General features: G+C 30.6%; 5 protein-coding genes across 7 annotated transcripts in view; 2 read left to right on the top strand and 3 right to left on the bottom strand.

Annotated features, from left to right (window-relative positions):
- LOC115238127 (transmembrane protein 70 homolog, mitochondrial) overlaps positions 1-566 on the top strand; it is a 4516-nt gene extending 3950 nt beyond the window's left edge. The window contains exon 3 of the mRNA XM_029811697.1: positions 86-566. Within this exon, the coding sequence (XP_029667557.1) occupies positions 86-319 (234 nt within the window). The 3' untranslated portion in view covers positions 320-566. The remainder of the gene's footprint in view (positions 1-85) is intronic.
- An 885-nt stretch (positions 567-1451) lies between these two features.
- Positions 1452-5109, top strand: LOC115238124 (potential E3 ubiquitin-protein ligase ariadne-2). 2 transcript variants are annotated; one of them, XM_029811693.1, is made up of 8 exons: positions 1452-1796; positions 2185-2698; positions 2779-3010; positions 3074-3191; positions 3257-3481; positions 3606-3818; positions 3890-4031; positions 4436-5109. In XM_029811693.1, exons 1-8 carry the CDS (start codon positions 1794-1796, stop codon positions 4453-4455), a joined length of 1467 nt encoding a protein of 488 aa, XP_029667553.1. In that variant the 5' UTR covers positions 1452-1793; the 3' UTR covers positions 4456-5109. The 2 variants fall into 2 exon arrangements, with proteins under 2 accessions (XP_029667553.1, XP_029667554.1); XM_029811694.1 differs by having other exon boundaries at positions 1472-1621.
- A 1424-nt stretch (positions 5110-6533) lies between these two features.
- On the bottom strand, positions 6534-8464 carry LOC115238120 (uncharacterized protein C9orf85 homolog). Its single transcript, XM_029811686.1, has 3 exons — positions 8222-8464; positions 7004-7524; positions 6534-6749 (listed from the first exon to the last, which is right to left on the bottom strand). The coding sequence occupies exons 2-3, from the start codon at positions 7437-7439 to the stop codon at positions 6568-6570; spliced, it is 618 nt and encodes a 205-aa protein (XP_029667546.1). The 5' UTR covers positions 7440-7524; positions 8222-8464; the 3' UTR covers positions 6534-6567.
- A 1021-nt stretch (positions 8465-9485) lies between these two features.
- LOC115238118 (formylglycine-generating enzyme) lies at positions 9486-12337 on the bottom strand. Of its 2 annotated transcripts, XM_029811684.1 has the most exons (5): positions 11454-12337; positions 11192-11363; positions 10880-11063; positions 10562-10717; positions 9486-9639 (listed from the first exon to the last, which is right to left on the bottom strand). In XM_029811684.1, the coding sequence occupies exons 1-4, from the start codon at positions 11983-11985 to the stop codon at positions 10562-10564; spliced, it is 1044 nt and encodes a 347-aa protein (XP_029667544.1). In that variant the 5' UTR covers positions 11986-12337; the 3' UTR covers positions 9486-9639. The 2 variants fall into 2 exon arrangements, with proteins under 2 accessions (XP_029667544.1, XP_029667543.1); XM_029811683.1 differs by lacking the exon at positions 9486-9639 and having other exon boundaries at positions 10110-10717; positions 11454-12336.
- A 1152-nt stretch (positions 12338-13489) lies between these two features.
- The window catches only part of LOC115238045 (meiosis-specific with OB domain-containing protein), a 5364-nt gene continuing 2978 nt past the window's right edge, over positions 13490-15875 (bottom strand). Inside the window, exons 4-8 of the mRNA XM_029811549.1 lie at positions 15505-15727; positions 14719-14835; positions 14191-14353; positions 13904-14111; positions 13490-13651 (exon numbers count right to left, since the gene is read on the bottom strand). Coding sequence (XP_029667409.1) covers positions 13490-13651; positions 13904-14111; positions 14191-14353; positions 14719-14835; positions 15505-15727 — 873 coding nt within the window. The remainder of the gene's footprint in view (positions 13652-13903; positions 14112-14190; positions 14354-14718; positions 14836-15504; positions 15728-15875) is intronic.

Below are 15875 nucleotides of genomic sequence, written 5' to 3'. Positions count from 1 at the left end.
GAGTATTTAAAAATTATATATGAGATAATCCCCGCCCCCCCCCCCTCATAATATCGTTTGGGTAATAATATAAATTATGTTTCAGCTTGTATTTACGCCAGACGATGTAGTAGTACCAGATGTGACTGGCATGTTCACAAGTTGTATTATAAAAGGTATTCCTTTATTTTTAGAACAAAAGTTTTTCCATGATTCTACTCACTATATACGAATAATGGGATATGATAAGCCAGTAGATTTTAAATTAAGCAATAAGAACACTCTTAATCAGACCATTACAATGGACACTGAATATAAAGGTCATATAAATAAAAAATAATTCTGACATTTGAACAAACATTATTTATTCCTTAGATTTTTCCTTAGATATATATTATTTATTCTTCAGATTTTTTGCATGAAAAATTTATACATAACTAAATATTCTGTTACAACCTGTTAATTAAAAAGTATTTACATTGCAATGTTATATCGAAATTGTATACTGAAAAATACAGAGAATATCAGAATAGTTATAATGCAAGACATTTTCAAATTTATCAGTGTCAGAAATAAACTAAATCAGAGAAATGATTATTTGTAATTTTATTTGCATCGTAACTGTGTTAAATATTTTTATGTGTGATATTGTGATGTATTCTAGATTTTAACGGCTAAATTGTGCCAATATATTATAGGTAGAAATTAGAAAAAAATTAAAAAAGAAGACCGAGCTCATTAATGGATGATATATATTAATTCTTATTCCATCTCTTATTTAAATTTCTTTTTCTAATATTTTCCACAAGTTAATGTCTAGTAGCATACAATCTGATCTTGGAAGCTAAAGAATTGATATCTGCTGCAACTTATTCATTTCGAGAATAATGTTTCTGCACTGTTACATTATTTTGTTATAACTTTAATATAAAGCATTATTTTGTTATAACTTGAATATAAAGCTTGTATGAATATATATATTTATATAACATAGTTTTCTTAAATAAAATTAAAAAGTGGCTCTTTTTATATACAATAAAAATATTCATATACAATAAATCGATTGTATAGATGTTCAATCTGAGAATTAAAATATGTACATACAACATACAACCATCGACATATAGTACTGGACGGAGCACGCGGCAAGATTTCATTATTCTTTTGTATTGAGCGACCTAGAAAGAGAGAAGTAGATGTGTGGGCACGTATCTCTTATTCTATTCTCGTTTCATTGGTTGAATTTTGTCTAAGGAGAAGGGGAATAGTACTGTACGAAACAGAGTATGTCCTTTTCTACGTGGGCATCGGCCCCCACTCCTCAACACTCGGTCTAGATATACTATGTCTATGGGTACAACCGTACCTGACATATCATGGAAGTAGCCATGTTGCTTTTCATGATTTGGAACAAATCTCTAATTGGTCAAAAGTACATCATCAGCCCCGCAGCCCCGCACTAGTAGGATTTTCGAACGTACCCAATACTATTAACCCGGTGCAAGGTGCAAGTCCAATAGCGAAAAGAAGAATATATAAAAAGACTTTAAAGCTCCTCTTGACACCCGCACACACAAATCTTATCGAAACGAGAGCGTAAATGCAATACTCTTGATAATCGGGAAGGTCTAGCCGACCAAAGGTGGGTCGCTTGCGACACGATCCCTGTTCCACGAATTGTCGCCACTGCAATTGTTGCGACGCGATCGTTACATATTTATACTGCATTGTGGCATTGTTTATCAAAATCGCGTTCAGCGAAGAAAAAAAAAAGAAGCTTCCGAGGGATTGCTTTCTGGTTCGCAAAGACGTAAATGGTGGGCAAATCATGCACAAATCCACAAAAGCTTTTCCCTTACAAGCGAAATGCCAGAGATACATTTAAGGCAACGCGTTGTATATATATTCTATAGTTTTTCTTATAAATATTACAACGTAATATCGTTATACATTACCATATGAATAATTACTCCCTTATAATCTTTTTTTCATAGCATTATCGAATCGTTCCTTATGATTTTTTGATAAATTTTTACAATAGTATCAGTTCATTAAAGTTACGCTAAAAAATGTCCCTGTCAATATCTAATACTTATCTTTGTATAATTATTTAAAGTATTAGCATAGTGATAGCTTAATGTTCAATTATGTGAAAAAATGTACAAGTTTCACAATGGACTAATGTGCATAATATTTTCCATACAGATGTCAAGCGAAAATGATAGTGAAATGGATTGTTCGGACTCCGATTGTGGTGATACGGGCTACGAAGATTATTATAATATACAGCCATGGGGTGGGGAAGTGGATAACGATGTGGATCCTGAACAAAATAGAAGAGATCCAGAGTACGCGGTGTGCGACTGTTTGCGAGTTGAAGAGGTAGAGCGACTCTTGAATGAGAGTGTAGAAGTGTTAAGTAATAGCCTTCACATAACGCCATCGCTAGCCAAAGTATTGTTACATGCACACAATTGGGCGTTACAAGATATTGTCACTAAGTACCGTAGCAATGCTTCCAGTTTATTGATTAATTCAAAAATTAAACCTACCCCGGAACAAATGCCAGGATCAAAAAGTCAGAAAGGTGGTGTGTGTTCAGTTTGTGTTATGGTTTCTCCTGCAGATAGGTTTTCTACACTTACATGTGGACATTCATTTTGCAAGGACTGTTGGTGTATGCATTTTGAAGTACAAATAACTCAAGGTATATCTACCAGTAAGTAATATTGCTTAATTGTTACTTACATTATGCTTGTATTTTTTATCAAGGTTTATTGATCTTTTTCTCTCGTATAGGTATAAGTTGCATGGCACAAGATTGTGATGTTCTAGCTCCAGAAGACTTTGTTCTTTCTTTACTCGCTAAGCCTAACATGAGAGAAAGATATCAACAATTTGCCTTTTGCGATTATGTCAAGTCTCATCCACAACTTCGATTTTGTCCTGGTCCAAATTGCCAAATAGTTCTGCGTTCAAAGGAACAACGAGCAAAAAGAGTCATGTGTTCATCGTGCAAAACTATATTCTGGTAAACGTCGATATATTATACTAAGTAATTTATCACATATCAATAAAAACATTGTAATTTTAGCTTCCGATGTGGTATGGATTATCATGCACCTACCGATTGCGGTACAATTAAAAAATGGTTAACAAAATGTGCGGATGATTCCGAGACAGCTAATTACATTAGTGCTCATACCAAAGATGTGAGTATACGAACAAATGGTTTAAAATGTCATAGAAAATACTTAATTGTAAAATTATTTTCCAGTGTCCAAAATGTCATATCTGTATAGAGAAGAATGGTGGCTGTAATCACATGCAATGTTACAACTGTAAACATGATTTCTGCTGGATGTGCCTTGGAGATTGGAAAGCACATGGTAGCGAGTATTATGAGTGTTCACGATACAAAGAAAACCCAAACATCGCACATGAAAGCGTTCACGCACAAGCGAGGGAAGCTCTCAAGAAATATCTTCACTATTATGAGCGAGTAAGTTTGACATAATAACGAGCTTTCTCTTTCGAACTTTTTATTTAATCTTAGTATAGATGTATTTTTTATGAGTATATTATTGTATATGCTATATCGTGTGTGTGTGTGTGTGTTTGGTCAGTGGGAGAATCATAGTAAATCGTTGAAATTGGAAGAACAAACGTTAGAGGGCATCAAGATGAGGATCAATAATAAGGTGATGAATGCAAGTGGCACATGGATAGACTGGCAACATCTGTTCGAGGCGGCATCACTCTTAGCGCGTTGCCGTTACACCTTACAATATACATATCCATACGCTTATTACATGGAACCCAGTCCGCGGAAAGAATTGGTAAGATCTTACAATAATGTTAAATAAAGCGCGTGTGATAAAAACTGAGCACTGAATTATCCTACTAATAGTTTGAGTATCAACAAGCTCAATTAGAAGCAGAAATAGAGAACCTCTCGTGGAAAATTGAACGAGCGGAAACAACGGATCGGGGAGATCTAGAGAATCAGATGGATATTGCGGAANGTTACTTTACTGAAGGATTTCCTCGAGGTATAATTATCTAAATGCTCTAATTCTATTTTGTCTCAATCTATAGATTCTAACAAAATTGGATCACAGTGGTGATCTTTTCTACTTCAAGTACTATCTATCTATCTATCATCTAATTGCAAGGTGCAAAACATACGCGTGCGCCTACATATGCACACTTTATATTACAGACCCTATATTACAGCCTATATACGCACAGTGCCACAAAACTTGAAAAAGAATTTGTGTAAAATTGTTTAATATAAAAATATTTCTACAATATAAAGAAAAATTTTGTTACGTCATACATAAATAAAGAATGATCATAATTATCATAGTTATGGAAACGAGAATATTTTTGTTTTATATAGTAAGACAATGTGAGGTGTATACTATAACTATAAAGATGTGGTTTTTTCTCCTAGATTATCGACACAGGAAATAATATCACGTGCTCTACATCATAATTTAAATAGGAGAATTATGAAAATCTAAGAATTATAAAAAATAACATTATACAGATTAGCATTGATTTGTTATGTCCAAAAAATTTTTTCAGGTTTCATCAAAATAATCGTTCGTAATTAGAGTTACACGGCAACACACATTACATCTACTTAAATTGTAATAATGTTACTTCACTCACATAGATAAAATCAATGGAGAAAATATTAATTATGTCGATTGATTTATCGATATTTTGATGTTAAAGTGTATATCTCTTTCTTACAATTAGTCCAAAAGTTTTTTCATAAGTGCACTACAAAAAACGGCTTTTCTAAAATGTTCTCTTTCTTTCCTCATTTTATATTCAGCGAAGTACATTTAACATTAATCTTGCACTTTGATAAAAGGCATTGTATAGGAGGTACGAGAAGTATCGATCAATCAGAAAATCGTATGTCTTCACTGATGTTTGCCTTTTTCCAAATCTTATTCAAAGTATTGTTAATGTTTAAGATATGTTCATGTGCCCAATGATTAAAAAAGAAACGCCTAATTTAAGTACTCCAGTGCCAAGAAATAATGGTACCAATTTGCTGTGTACATACTAAAAAAAAGTAAATGTGTACGTGAAGAGAAATAAAGAAAGATGCGACATGTTTTTTATTAAATTAGATTTTAAGGAGTACATGTGCAACGATCAAAAATATCTGTGACACATCTAGCCGTAATTAAATTTACATTTTTTAAGCTATTTAAAGAAAGGAAAAAGGATTTACTATACTATTATAACTTTTACCCCGCTATAAATGCGAAGAAATAGGTGGTTATTCAAAAGCTGGAATCTTAAAATTCTGCGAAACACTATAAAATAACTATAATGTTTGTCGCAATAAGAGAAATAAAAACTTTCTAAAGAAATTACATGCAACTAAGAAAGTTGTTGCATAAATGAAGAAAATGTAGAATAAATGTGATGATAAGACAATTTTCGGGAATCAGAAGAGACAATTGAATGAGAAAGCAGTTTCTTTCAAATATATATATATTTGAAAGAAACTGCTTATATATATACATACATACATACATATATATATATTTACATATACACACGTGATGGCAATAAAAAAATAAATATATATGTCTCTCTCCTTACTTATATATAACTTCTCAAATGTGCAATGGGAAGTAATCACTATTGTATAAGAATATTTAAGTATTTGTAAATTAATATTAATAATAATAATAATCATATAAATCCAAACAAAATTTATTGAATTCATAATTTTATTAAATATATTCATTGTTTATTAAAGCCTCTGGTTCCTTATTGACATCGAATATTGAATATTGAATTATGATGTTATAAGCGAAAAATCACTTAAGTTATTTTTACAAGATACATCCAAATAAATAAGTTTTTTTGGATGTTGCCATACACGTTCGAGAATATAAATTAGTACAATATGTTGAAAGTTCTGTTTTTTATCCTGCATTAATAAATGAAAGCTCTATTTTTTATCCTGCATTAATAAATGCTTGTCAGTATCTTATATTTTCAACAAAATGGACCTTATAATGATTGACTAAGATTTACAGCTCATTATTAATTTACGAATAAAAAAGAGAATTTTCTATGTATTTTACTAATTCATATTATCAAATATGCGTGAGTGGTTTCATAAAAAAAAAAATTTATTTATTTTGACCTATCTTGCAAAAAAACTCTTGTAATTTTTTGCTTTTGACATCATTTAATATAGCTGCTGTGAGGAGCCTTAAGAATTCAAATTTAATTGTGTACTAAAATATTTGGCTGTGTATATGTGTGTACATTTATGTTTGTGTGTGTGAATCCTAACAATGTCATTGAAATGTTCTGTATAGCAATAAAGTTAGAAAGCTGTTCGCGAAAGATAGAAAGTGCAATGGATGAATATGGAAAAAAAGGTGATGTATGTACAGGATATCCTATAAGTGGTGATACAACCATAAAGGAGATGATTCTACATAAAAAAATTAATTTCAAATGGTTTATTACTAAAATGGATTAAAAATTTATATTATAGTTCAAAAAACTCTTTTTATACTTAGAAAATGTTTTATTACATAATCAAGCAATATCATTATTAAAATTATTATCTTTATTTTCAATATCAGTATCACTGTCGAAGTTATCATCTTCCTCTCCTATAATAGCTAATGATTTCAGTTTTGTTAGTAAATCTTCTCTTCCTTTGGAATCTGTTTTATCCTCGCTTTTGTCTTTGCCATCACCTTCTTTTATATCTGTATCTAATCCATATATGTTGTTTATTATTATTTTTTGTATTTTTTGCTAAAAATAAAGCGGGTTAAAGATTACTATTATATGTGCACACACATAATAGTAATTTTTAACCCGCTTTATTTTTAGCAAAAAATACAATATATATATATATATATATATATACACACACACACACACACACACACACGCACATATATATTATTTATGTATAAAAATAAAATTTTTAAAAAAATTTATATTGTAGATACAAAATACATACACAATTGTTGATTCATGTAACGTAAAAACGTCCTTCGTTTTCTTTCTGACAACGTTTTTAAAATTGTTTTAAATTCTTCATCCAATTTAATTAATTCTTCCCTATTAGGCTTTACTTCTACAATTTCTTTCTTCTTTCCACATTTTGGGCAAATTTCATTCTGCTTGGCACAAGGCAAGCAGATATTATGATAAGAATGTTTCACAGTCTTTTGTTCACACTTTACGCATTTTACTGGACCTTTAAGTGCTTTGTATTTCTTATATTTGATCTTCCATTCTATTATCTTTTTGCAGCGTTCACAAACATTCGCGACTTCAATACTATTAATAAACTTTATTTTCTTAGAGTTATCATACAAATTATTTTTGAAAGCTGTATGATTCTGGTATTTCTGAGGTCTTGATCGACTAGTATTTCCTTTTTGACAACTCATGTTTCATTTATTATAATATTTTTTGCAGATTTAATACAATGTGTGAAATTCTTTTTTAAATTACCAATAACACAAATTTTATTATCTGTAAATATAAAAGAATATTAATAACATTACATCCAGCATATTCAGAATTATGATCTTAGCAGCATTTTAACACAATAAAAAAATTTCATATTATAATATTAAACATAGTTGTATTTATAATTCATGACAAAATTGAAGGCAGAATTTTGTTCGTAATTTTATATGCCGTGTAATGAGGAAAAACATTAAAAAAAAATAACATGTGTACACATATATAAAATGAATATTAGGATAACAAATATATTGAAATATGCAGAACATAAAATTTTAAACAATTTTGTTCTGGATATTTTCACTACAAAATGTTTAAAGCGGTTTTTTGATGCTGAAAATAATATTAATAATTGAAAATGTGCTTTTGATGATTCATAATCGCTCGCGATTGCTTTTGTTTTTTTAAAACACATTTTAGGTGTATATCCAATAGCAAAATTAATTTCTTAAACATTTTTTTTCAAAATTTAGATATTAATGTGTATTTAAGTATGTATGCACTTTAAGAAAGATTGACAATATCAAAAAGCTCAAATATGTAATTATAAATATCATAAATATGAGTAATACGAAATAGTCGAATCAATATTTTAATCTTTGTTTTCTATTTTAGCATCCAAATCATATTTAAGATTTTTATACAAAATAAATGTACAGTAAAAAAACAATTATGTAATCATAAAAAATGTTTGATTATTTACCGTATAGTTAAATAAGTTATAAAAAATACAATTTTTAATATGTTTGATGTATAATGAGGTTAAGAATTTTTTTCTTTGTAGGGTTAAAAGTCAATCACAGACTTTTATATAATAGTCTAGTATGTATGTACATACTAGACAAAACTGCTAATATAGCTGCTGCTTCTTTTCCTACGGTTTTATTGGCACCGGTTGGACAATTTTGTACGATCCCGTCTTAGGGCCAATTTCACAAAGTCCGGTTAGATTAACCGACGGTTAAAATTAGCAGGGTGGCCACTTTTCCGCTGCCATGGGTTTGCACCCTTAAGGTACCTTTACATGGCAGCATTAAGCGTCAAGCGTCTGCGCAGAAAAATGCGCAGAATTTAAAAGAGATAGATTCTAGGCTGAAATTAGATTCTGAGCAATTTTCTACGCAGACGCTCGACGCTTAACGCTGCCATGTAAAGGTACCTTTACTGCCACTGAAAGCTTCTGGGTACTGGGTATCGATCATGTAACTTTTCTCCTAGGACGCAAAAGTGAAAAATTTGGCCATTCAAGAGAAAACCGCTCAGTAGCAATCGAACGTGATTGGCTCTTACTTTTAGAACCAACAAATCAACGTCGAGTGTTGACAAGACAATAACTGAGCGCTTTCTCTGCCGAACGCGCCCATTGATTTCAATGCTAATAATTTTCACGTTTCCGCCCTAGAGAAAAAGTTATATGATCGGTACCCAGGGTCTATCCAGACATTTAAAAAGATTTGCATAGACGGGTGACGGGTTTAAGATATATACAGGGTGTCCGGTAAAGATTGTGCCAACGATCGTGAGCGGATAGAGCACAGTAAACTGAACAGAAAAGTCCTGTAACATTTTTTTCTATAACGCTTAATAAAGGAGATATTATTGAGTAAAGTCTGGTCAATCAGCGCCGACTTTTAGCTGGACGCACGTCAGTGAGCCGCCCGTCTGTTAGTGTGCGTCACCATAGCGACGGAGCGCTCACGCACTCTACCAGGCGCGCAGCTAAAGGTCGGAGCTGATTGGCAGACTTTATTCAATAATAACTTCTTTATTAAGCGTTATAGAAAAAAATGTTACAGGACTTTTCTGTTCAGTTTACTGTGCTTTTCCCGCTCACGAGCGTTGGCACAATCTTTACTGGACACCCTGTAGATATATATAATCAAAAAATTTTAAATTCTAGTGTGCATGTGCATAATTTTTATTCTTAATTGACATAACTTTTTGATTTCATCACTTTTGTAAAAGAAGCAGGTTTAACCAATAAATATATTAAAGTAATACCCTTTTTTTGTGTGTACATACAACAAAATCTTTTTTTCTATGGATGTATGAATTCGGCCCTCTTTTTACCTTTTTTTTGAAAAGATTTTTGCATGATTATTAAATCTACCATTCATCAATCTGAAATTGGCAAAATGACAAATGATTTATAAATCAAATTGTTTTGTCAAAGAAGCATTGGTTCATGGTCGTGGTCATGATTTGAATTTTAAAAATAAATGACATTTCTCAAGGACACAGTTCACTAATATAATATTTCGACATAATAATTTTTTTAAATATAACAAATATTACTTTTGATTGGCATAGCAGTGCCAAGTTCCTTTTTTTTTTTTCAATTTTCATACTCTTAATTAAAGTTATGATTTCTATTGATATATACATGGTTTTATATATTCTTGGAAATATTTTTTCTAAAAATATATCTTGTAAGATCCACAATTTCATATTAAAATACATTAAAATGTTATATTAAATTTAAAAAAATTATATTAAAACGTTATATATATATTAAAAAAACTCCAATATATTTAATGTCATGTTAAATATTTTTAATATTAAATCATTGGTAAAAAAAAAGGAAAAATTAATAAATTTTATAGCACATATTTTTTATTCTTAATTGGGCGAAATTTGATATCATTTTTTGTAGAAAAAAACATTTAAATGGGAAATACATATTACAGCAGCATTTTATATACAACAATCTTTTTTAACAAATGCATGGATCTAGCACTATTTTTTAAATCTTTTTTTGAAAGGGTAATTTTTTTAACAATTATCTCTCATAAACAATATCATCGAAAAATATTAGTTAATAAATAGCTAATTTTATTCTATATTATATTTTATATTTTTTTATATAATGTTATGTTTTGTTGAAGAAATAAAATTTTAAAAGATGTGTGTGTGTGTGTGTATGTGATATTCATTCTAATTTTATATAGAAGAAATATCATCTTATTTACACACAATATTGTATTTATAATATATTTTCAATCTTTACATATCCTGTCTCTAATTTTTAGTATAAATGATTTACCTATGCCGATATAGCACATCTAAAGCCTAAATTTCCAGCTGATGTATCGGGTGTATTTTGACTACGTGCGGCACATCTGTATCTGTGGCAGTAACTGTTGTGACAAAGATAAGAGCCACCTTTTTTTATTTTATTGTTACCGCTAGATGGACCAAACTGAAAATAAGAATAAAAACTATTATAATACAAGCCATGTATGATATATATATACATATATATACTTTATGATATATATATACTTTATTACAATAAATTTAATATAAATCCTTATATATATTGTATCATTCATAAATATTTTTATTATATTATATTATTTACAGGATTTGTTTGTCGATCGCTCGAGTGCCTCGTTATCCACCAATCAGCTGTCCACTCCCAAACATTTCCAACAATATTATGTAAACCATATTTGTTTTGTAAAAACATCGTAACCGGCGATGTGCCTTTGAATCCATCTTCTTCAGTGTTTTCTGTAGGAAAATTGCCTTGCCAAATATTGGCTCTACAAGATAATAATAAGATACAAATTCTCATTATGAAATATTACAATAAAAAATGCATATATGCAATGACATGCAATGGCAAATTATATTTGTATAAATAGAAACTTTATATAAAAATTTAATTTACTTATGCTGATTGTTCGGCATCAATTTATTTCCCCAAGGATATAATCTATCTGAAAGTCCACCACGGCATGCAACTTCCCATTCTGCTTCAGTTGGTAATCTCTTTCTTATCCAATTGCAATAAGCAACTGCGTCATGCCAGGAAACATGAACAACAGGATGATCCATTCTATCTAAGTATTTTCTAATTATAATCAGATTAATGAAAACAGCTTTATGAATCCTATGAACAAAATATTCAAATTTTTCTCTTTTACACTTACAAGTGATATTTGAATCAGAGCCTTCCGGATGTTGCCATGAAGCTTGTTTCACAGGTGTCCACCAAGGAGCTTGCACAACTGTTTCATTGATTTTGTCCTTTATATTTTGCGTTAAAAGACCTTCAAAGACAAAGGAATCTCCAAAACTTTCTGCTTCCGTTATATATCCGGTAGTTCTTACAAAAGTTGCAAACTCTTCATTACTTACTTCAAATTTGTCTATATAAAAACTATCTAATATTACTTCACGTTTTGGACCTTCTCCATCTGCTATAAAAACTGGATTATTCGTTCCTATGGAATACGTCCCAGCATTTATCTTAAACATTTTCTTCATTTTCTCCTCTTTCATATGAATTGCATCCAATTTAGAATTATCCACAATACAATATCCTGCTTGAGGATTGAAAATTGCTTGACGATTCAACTTGTTTCCACATTGACAACTGCTGTTATTCTTTACAGCATTTACACACAAATAATAATATCCAATTATCATTTGTATCTTGTAAAAATAATAAAAGAGTGTCATTTTTTTGGGAAAACGAGATTGTTACACTTCTTGTTCAATAGATTTCTTCTTTCTTCTTTTTATGGATTTCTCATTCGTTCATTAAGAAAAACGCAGCAAAACGCAGGCAGTCTTCTTTTTTCTTGAATGGCTTTTGCCCTCAAATGAAGGTCAATACGATCAGAATCTTACGTATAATATGATCAGAAGTGGCATTAAATAAAAGTGCTCTTTTACACTGTTATGTTTACAAAGGCGTTAACAAATGTAAAGGGCATTCTACAATGGCAGTAGGCAGTACAAAGTGAAGAGTAAGATTTTAAGAGTTGGTTTTAAGGGTCGGCAGGAGAGACGGTGGAGACCTCTCGCGGGAAGCCGCGATTGGTTCATGTCCGTGCTATATCCACTTTTCGATACTGTCGATTTTGGTAGTACACTGATCGTTTGACAAAGAGAGATGATGCGCTGTCTTTGTCTCTCTTTCATCGTGTGTGTAGCGTCCGTGAAGGCACAACACCGATACGTTGAGCACACGGATGCGATTGTTGGGAGATAATATCAGACAAGGAGCGACAATCGCGTGCTATCCTTGTTCCTCTAGCGTATCGCTTTACGGCCGAAATACAGCCTGAAAATGCTTTCTGGCCTCTCGCTAATTTTAACCGTCGGTTAATCTAATCGGACTTGGTGAAATTGGCCTTTAGGAGTGCCGTGTAACAGAGCTCAGAATCATTAGTCGTTAGTCGTAAGCAAATTGACCAATCATAGTCGATTATTTCAAGAATATTCTCGAAATAATCGACTGTGGTTAGTCAATTCGCAAGCGACTAACAACTAACGACTCATTGTAGACCAGGCATAATAGGCCCCCTGCAGCGCGCCCAGCTTAAGGCTGGTTTATGCAGGTCGTAACTGTTAATTTATGCCGGAACCGTTAAAGTTTAACACTAGGATTACAATGCTTTTGTTCATAATGGCATTATGAACAAAAGCATTGTAATCCTAGTGTTAAACTTTAATGGTTCCAGCATAAATTAACAGTTACGGCCTGCATAAATCAGCCTTTAGTTTTACACAATATAGAGCGCAAAAGCAGCACCCAGCAAATCATGCATGCTATTCAACACGAAAAATTGCATTATGGGAAACGGGCTTTAGATTTGAGTTGTTAAATTAAATTTTTTTTTACAAGGGGGTGTAGGGTTTACAATAAATCACGTATAAAACACGATGTTGAATAAGTAAACTAGTAAATAATAAGTTTATTTTTATCCGCAATAATGCGGCTAGAGGAATTCGTAAAAAGCTGAACTTATTTCAAAATTCTTAACAAAACTAAATGAAGTAATTATAATGGAAATTATATTTATAATACTCTTATATACGTAAAATAAAAAGTCCACACTTATAATAATAAATAATGTGTAATGTTTATGACAAATTATGACGAATTATTTGTACCAAATTGGAGCAACTAAAGAAGATATATTAATTTTTAATTTTCAAGCATATCGAGTGTTGCAGTTTATTCGACTGCATATGTCTCGTCGAGACAATGTTGAATGGATAAAATATTATATAAAACATACGGGAAGGCAGATGTCGGCCCGAGAATGTGCAGGCGAACGTTGCATTCTTCTAACAAATATAACCATTTCAATTTGGCGCGCTTTTCTACCGTCATTGCCTACAATATAATGACAAAATTGTTCTTTTTATACCATATTTAGAGCAATTTTAAACCTAAGACGAATACAAAAAGTAAAATATTTATTATAATTATATAGTCTTCGACTTATTTTACATGTGCTTCAATTTTAATTAGTTTTATTTCTATTATTATACTATTTTTTGATTAATAAAAAATTAAGAATTATCATATTTTATATGAATATAGCTGGAAACAATAGTTTTGTTAACATTAGGTTAAGTTGATTACCTGAAATTCATCAGTTGTGCATCCCATGACTCGCTCTGCGGTATCACCAGTCAGACGGCATCCAATGAGATATCCAGTGTCGTCCTTCAAATTGATTTTTATATTAAATTTTACAATGTTTAGTGGCGTCCGGATTCCGTTGCCTGATGGGCAATTCAAGTTCATACAAGGATCTTTCATATCCGGGACAATCTTTTTACATAAAGCGCTAAAAATGCAAGTAAACGTGATAGCATTGTTGATTTTTTAATTACTGTTAAATTATGAAAGCAATTTCAGAAAAGTACCATTTTACAGATATCACATCTTTAAGTGAACCATCCAAATTCATTTCAGTCACCGAAGCTTTTACAATTGTCGCAAATTGCAATCTCTCACCTTCCGTATTCGCTTTTTTCCGTAACTTCTCCGTGATTTGTTGTATTGTCATTACAGTCGTAATAGTGTTTGCTACAATATTAATAAAAAATTAATAATAATAATAAAATGTGTTACACAAAAATTAATTGCTCTAAAATTCTATGTCTATAAATTAGAAAAGAAACGAACTCATTTTTCAGCATGCTTATATTTAGCAATTCACTTTTTTATATGTAATTTAAAATATTTATTATATTACTATATATATATTATAAAACTTAAAATATAGTGATCCTTCTATGAAGCGGATGATTTTTAAAATAGATATTTAAAAATTTTAGATGCTAGTAGCGAACATATGTTAAGATTCATATGATATATGAGTGTTGTCTATATGAATACGTTATAAAGTTATATTTATATTAAACTCGGTGTAAATTAATTGCCGTTCTCACGATTTGGTATAGTGAATGAATCGCTGCATATAGAATCAGGATCATAATGCTGTATCGCACTTATAATGCTTGCGGCTTGAGGTACGTCCGGGCATTCCGTAATTAGCGTTCTTCTTGCTGTATACAATAAAAACAATGTCGCTAGTATATAAAGTATAATAATTTATGATGAAAGTTTATAAAAATGTATACAGATCATTTTCCTTTTGATATATGTTATAGAGAGTAGATTCCTAAGTGTGTAATACACGCTTTGAGTTTTGTGGCAATCTGTTTTGATTCCTGAGATATGCGATTTTGAAATATTATAATTTTTGTATATATTAAAAAAATATAATCCGTGCTGTTTTGTAAACTTTTACCTATTTTTTTCTATTTATATGCTTATACAGTGATTCGCAAAAGTATTCAAATGATTTCGCTATATTTATAATCTATCATTTTCCAAATACGAAGCACTGTAAATTATTGAATAATAACAGGGCGTGACTTCACAGAATCAGATTTTTAAGAAGATACAAAAAATCTGATCTATTCTAAAATAAAAAAAACAATTTTTAATAATAGAATTAAAATGCACTGATTAGAGTATATATAATGTGCATATTACTACGAATATTCATTTAAAATTATGTTAAACCTTATCTAAATATTTTCGAAATCACGATTTTAATAAGTGATATATCTATATATAATTGTAAGCGACATCTAATGATATACATATATATTTTAGAAGATTGTATAATATTACAGTAAAAAGAACAAAATGCTGGATTTTCAACATACAAATACTTAACGCCGTTTTCTTTTTATATTCATCGTATGCGATACGAACATCAACTAAGAACAATATTGTCCGTTTCGGTTCCCAAAAGGCGGATCTCTCCACCCAATTCTTGTCCCATAATATCAATGGTACCGTATTATCCGTCGATCCATCTGCGACCTCGAAACTGCGACATATTAAAGCTAGTCCATTCCGAGTCATTATATTACGCGTATCGCCGATCTACAATATATTTAATCAGATATAATTTATTAATATTTACATGAGTATAAAAACAATAGTTTTATTGAAAGAACACAACTTTGATACCAATATGATTGATTGAAAAATATTTGGATTTTTAATATTTTATAATATATATGTGTATATA

The sequence above is a fragment of the Formica exsecta genome, unplaced genomic scaffold, assembly GCF_003651465.1.
Source record: "Formica exsecta isolate Colony F162 unplaced genomic scaffold, ASM365146v1 scaffold32, whole genome shotgun sequence".
Taxonomy (NCBI): domain Eukaryota; kingdom Metazoa; phylum Arthropoda; class Insecta; order Hymenoptera; family Formicidae; genus Formica; species Formica exsecta.
This window is presented reverse-complemented; position numbering and strand designations above follow the sequence as displayed.